Below are 3,042 nucleotides of genomic sequence, written 5' to 3'. Positions count from 1 at the left end.
TCTACTATTTCTAGATGCTTTTAATTGAAGGATTTTAAAAGAACACGTCAAAACAAGTGTTACTGTAGAAATGCATGGGTGAAAGTTGAAAATTTTCAAAATACTGAAAATTAAAGCTGGGGGCCAGGGGGCCGCAGGGCCCCCGGTGGGTCCAGGGCAACGCCCTGGCTAGGGGTCCAGGGGGCCGGAGGCCCCCGGAAGCTCCAGGAATGAAGCATTTTATAAACACCTTTCAAAGCCTTTCCTGACTTTAAATCAGTCAAATCTATGTTGTATATTTATGATATTTCTGGCAGCTTTTGTTAACATACATAAGACCCCTGACAAAAACATCCCTCAATACTTAAATTCTTGCTCATTAATCAATAATTCATATAACTCTGTAACTCATTCAATAAACGTTAAAAAAAAAAGAAAAAAGAATAGAAATTAAGATTTATATTATATTTTTATCAAGTTAAACAGCACATTTAATAACTTGTACATACACAAACATATATAAAATACATACAACAATATTGCTAAGAAAATATTTACAAAATATTACAAGTCTCTAAACTAAATGTTCTCTGGTCTGCCTATATTTCTTTTCCACTGGGTGTCCCAACAGAATCACTAGTGGATATAAAATTTATACAAGATATTGTTAAAAGCATTTACAAAATATATCAGAGTCCCTAAACTGAATTTTTGATGGCCTGTCTATATTGATTTAATTCGTTTCCACTGGTGTCCACAACTAGAACCACTAGTGGCTTTCCTTTTTCTGTTGACTATTCTGTTTTTCAGTCTCACTAACTTGGCTATTCTACTGGCTTTCTCCAATTTCAGCATTTGAATAGAGCTGTTCAATTTCTCTGTCCTTTTCTTTTCCACTTCTTCCCTTTTTATTTTCAGATAGTCTTGATAAGATGCATATGCATTTATGCAAGCTTTTATCATACTTCTACTAACTCTCATTTTAGTGCTTTTTTCAGCTCTTCTCTTTAGGGAAGTCTTCACAATGGCCACAGCTTCATAGTTGACCACTGTTAGCTGGGTCCTGTCTTTTTCTATGATATCATCCATGATATTAAATGTGGATTCAATCAAAGGTCCGCTAAAGATGGTCAGTAGAGCCATAACAAGCTTCTTCAGCATTGGGTAGCGGACCTCTGTGAAAGTTTTTATTTTGAACACTTTGGTCCAGAAGCCAGTATCAATTCTGTCCTCCTCATTGAACTCCGACCTCACATCCTTCACTTGTGGATCAACACAGTACTTGTCAATCTCTTCAGCTAGATGCCCATTCTGTTCGTCAGAAAACACATTTGGCAAGCAACTAGCTAATCGCTTTAAGGCACTAGAGGTTTGACTGTGGTTACCTAAGTCTGGGTCCAAGGCAGTCATCCAACGCAGTGTTTTGTTGTCAATTGGCATTTTTAGCATTTTTTTGGCAGCCATGACATACCCATGTCGGAGGTTAGCATACAGATTTTGAACCCAGTGCCTGCATGATTTGTCTATTCTTGCTTTGTTGAGTTCCGTATATGCATATTTCCCTACACCAATACCTCTGTCCGGTTTCTGGAGAGTTCTGTCAGTGACATCTAATTTCATCAACTTAGTGATACTGTCTGGAATTTTCTCAGGTTTCATAAACATTCCCAACAGTTCTGTGGCTACCTCTGTCATTCTAGTGTGAAGAGTGTGAATCAAGGGTTTTTCACTCTGGAACTGTTTCACAAACCCTTGAAACACATCCAGTAGACCCCTACACAGATTGATCTTAACCAGTGTTTCCCTGGTGCCAATGTGAATGGCAGGCAATGTTCACTCAGGAAAGATGCTGTAATGGCACGTTGCTTGGCGACCCTGTCTAGCATAGACTCAGACTGCTTACTGGCTTGTGAAGACCCAGGCAGGACCTAAAAATATATAAGATAAATCTCACCTTGCTGTGTCACCATCAAATATGACTTTATGTCTTAACCTAATTTACCTCAAACATTATCAATAAAAATATTTTTTTTCATTTTTGTACAGGTCTCAAATTCTTTAGATAGGGAACTCCTAATGGTCACCAAATAAGAAAAATAAATAAATGAGTGTCATGATGATTATAAGTGCTAGTGTCATTGTAACACATTTTGTATTTACTACACTACTGATTAAAAATAAAACATACTGAAAGTGAAAATACAACTAATAAAAATGATATTCATATATATAGTAAACACTATTTTACCGTATTGGTTTTCACTACCCTATGGTTTTTCTGATGGTTTGCATCTTCGCAATGAAGTTTGAGTGCTTTCTTTCCGTTTGATTTGTAGTTGATTGTTTTCCAACACAGACTGCAAAAAGCCACACCACATACTTCTATCTTTTGGAGCCAATCGGACCATTTCACACCCTTCGAATCGACTTCTGACAGCCATTGCCACCTCCATTTGTTTTTCGCAGGCTGTTCAAGCTCTTTAGTATTATACCCTGGGGGTAGAAACTTCATTGTTCAATTTTGACAGCAGTATTTCGATTAATTTTTTTGTTTACTTTTGCTTCCAATTTGCGGTATGTCGTAAAAGTCGTAAAGGGTACTGACCGTAAGTCCTCGGCGAAAACTGGCCTTTTCCGCCATCAAAGTTTTTGTTAGCGCGGAAACTGCCGAGGTCACTCGGAGAAAATTGGAATTACAATGCTTTTTTCACGAAAAGAAACGACTGTTTTCGGAAACATTCGGCTGATATCGCCGACAGAAAGTTACTGCTTATGTCAACGCTATTTATAGAACGAAATTGCAAAACCAGTAATTTAACTTGGTTTTGTCTTCGATTTTGAGTGGATCGCGATGTTGATGGTGGATGATGGGGTACCCCCCCCCCCCCCCCCCCCCCGAAAAACTCACCGGATTTACACGTTTTGGAAAAATGACCCCTGAGAAGACCGAAAATACGGAATTCCGTATTAATACGGAAAACTTTCACCCATGGAAATGTCAACTTGCACCATCGTGAAATGCTTTATGTCAACGTAAACACTTCTAATGTATCTTTGTGTAAT

The 3,042-nt window shown here is 38.1% G+C and overlaps 1 protein-coding gene across 1 annotated transcript; it reads right to left on the bottom strand.

Moving 5' to 3' along the window:
• Positions 1 to 442: 442 nt before the first annotated feature.
• On the bottom strand, positions 443 to 2,833 carry LOC128204205 (uncharacterized). The gene is made up of 2 exons (XM_052905590.1): positions 2,228 to 2,833; positions 443 to 1,907 (listed from the first exon to the last, which is right to left on the bottom strand). The coding sequence occupies exon 2, from the start codon at positions 1,672 to 1,674 to the stop codon at positions 703 to 705; it is 972 nt and encodes a 323-aa protein (XP_052761550.1). The 5' UTR covers positions 1,675 to 1,907; positions 2,228 to 2,833; the 3' UTR covers positions 443 to 702.
• Positions 2,834 to 3,042: the final 209 nt, after the last annotated feature.

The sequence above is a fragment of the Mya arenaria genome, chromosome 10 (genome assembly GCF_026914265.1).
Source record: "Mya arenaria isolate MELC-2E11 chromosome 10, ASM2691426v1".
NCBI classification, from domain to species: Eukaryota; Metazoa; Mollusca; class Bivalvia; order Myida; family Myidae; genus Mya; species Mya arenaria.
This window is presented reverse-complemented; position numbering and strand designations above follow the sequence as displayed.

Excerpts from the sequence above, each read along its gene's own strand:
- LOC128204205 (XM_052905590.1), bottom strand. The coding sequence starts at position 1,674 with ATGACAGAGGTAGCCACAGAACTGTTGGGAATGTTTATGAAACCTGAG.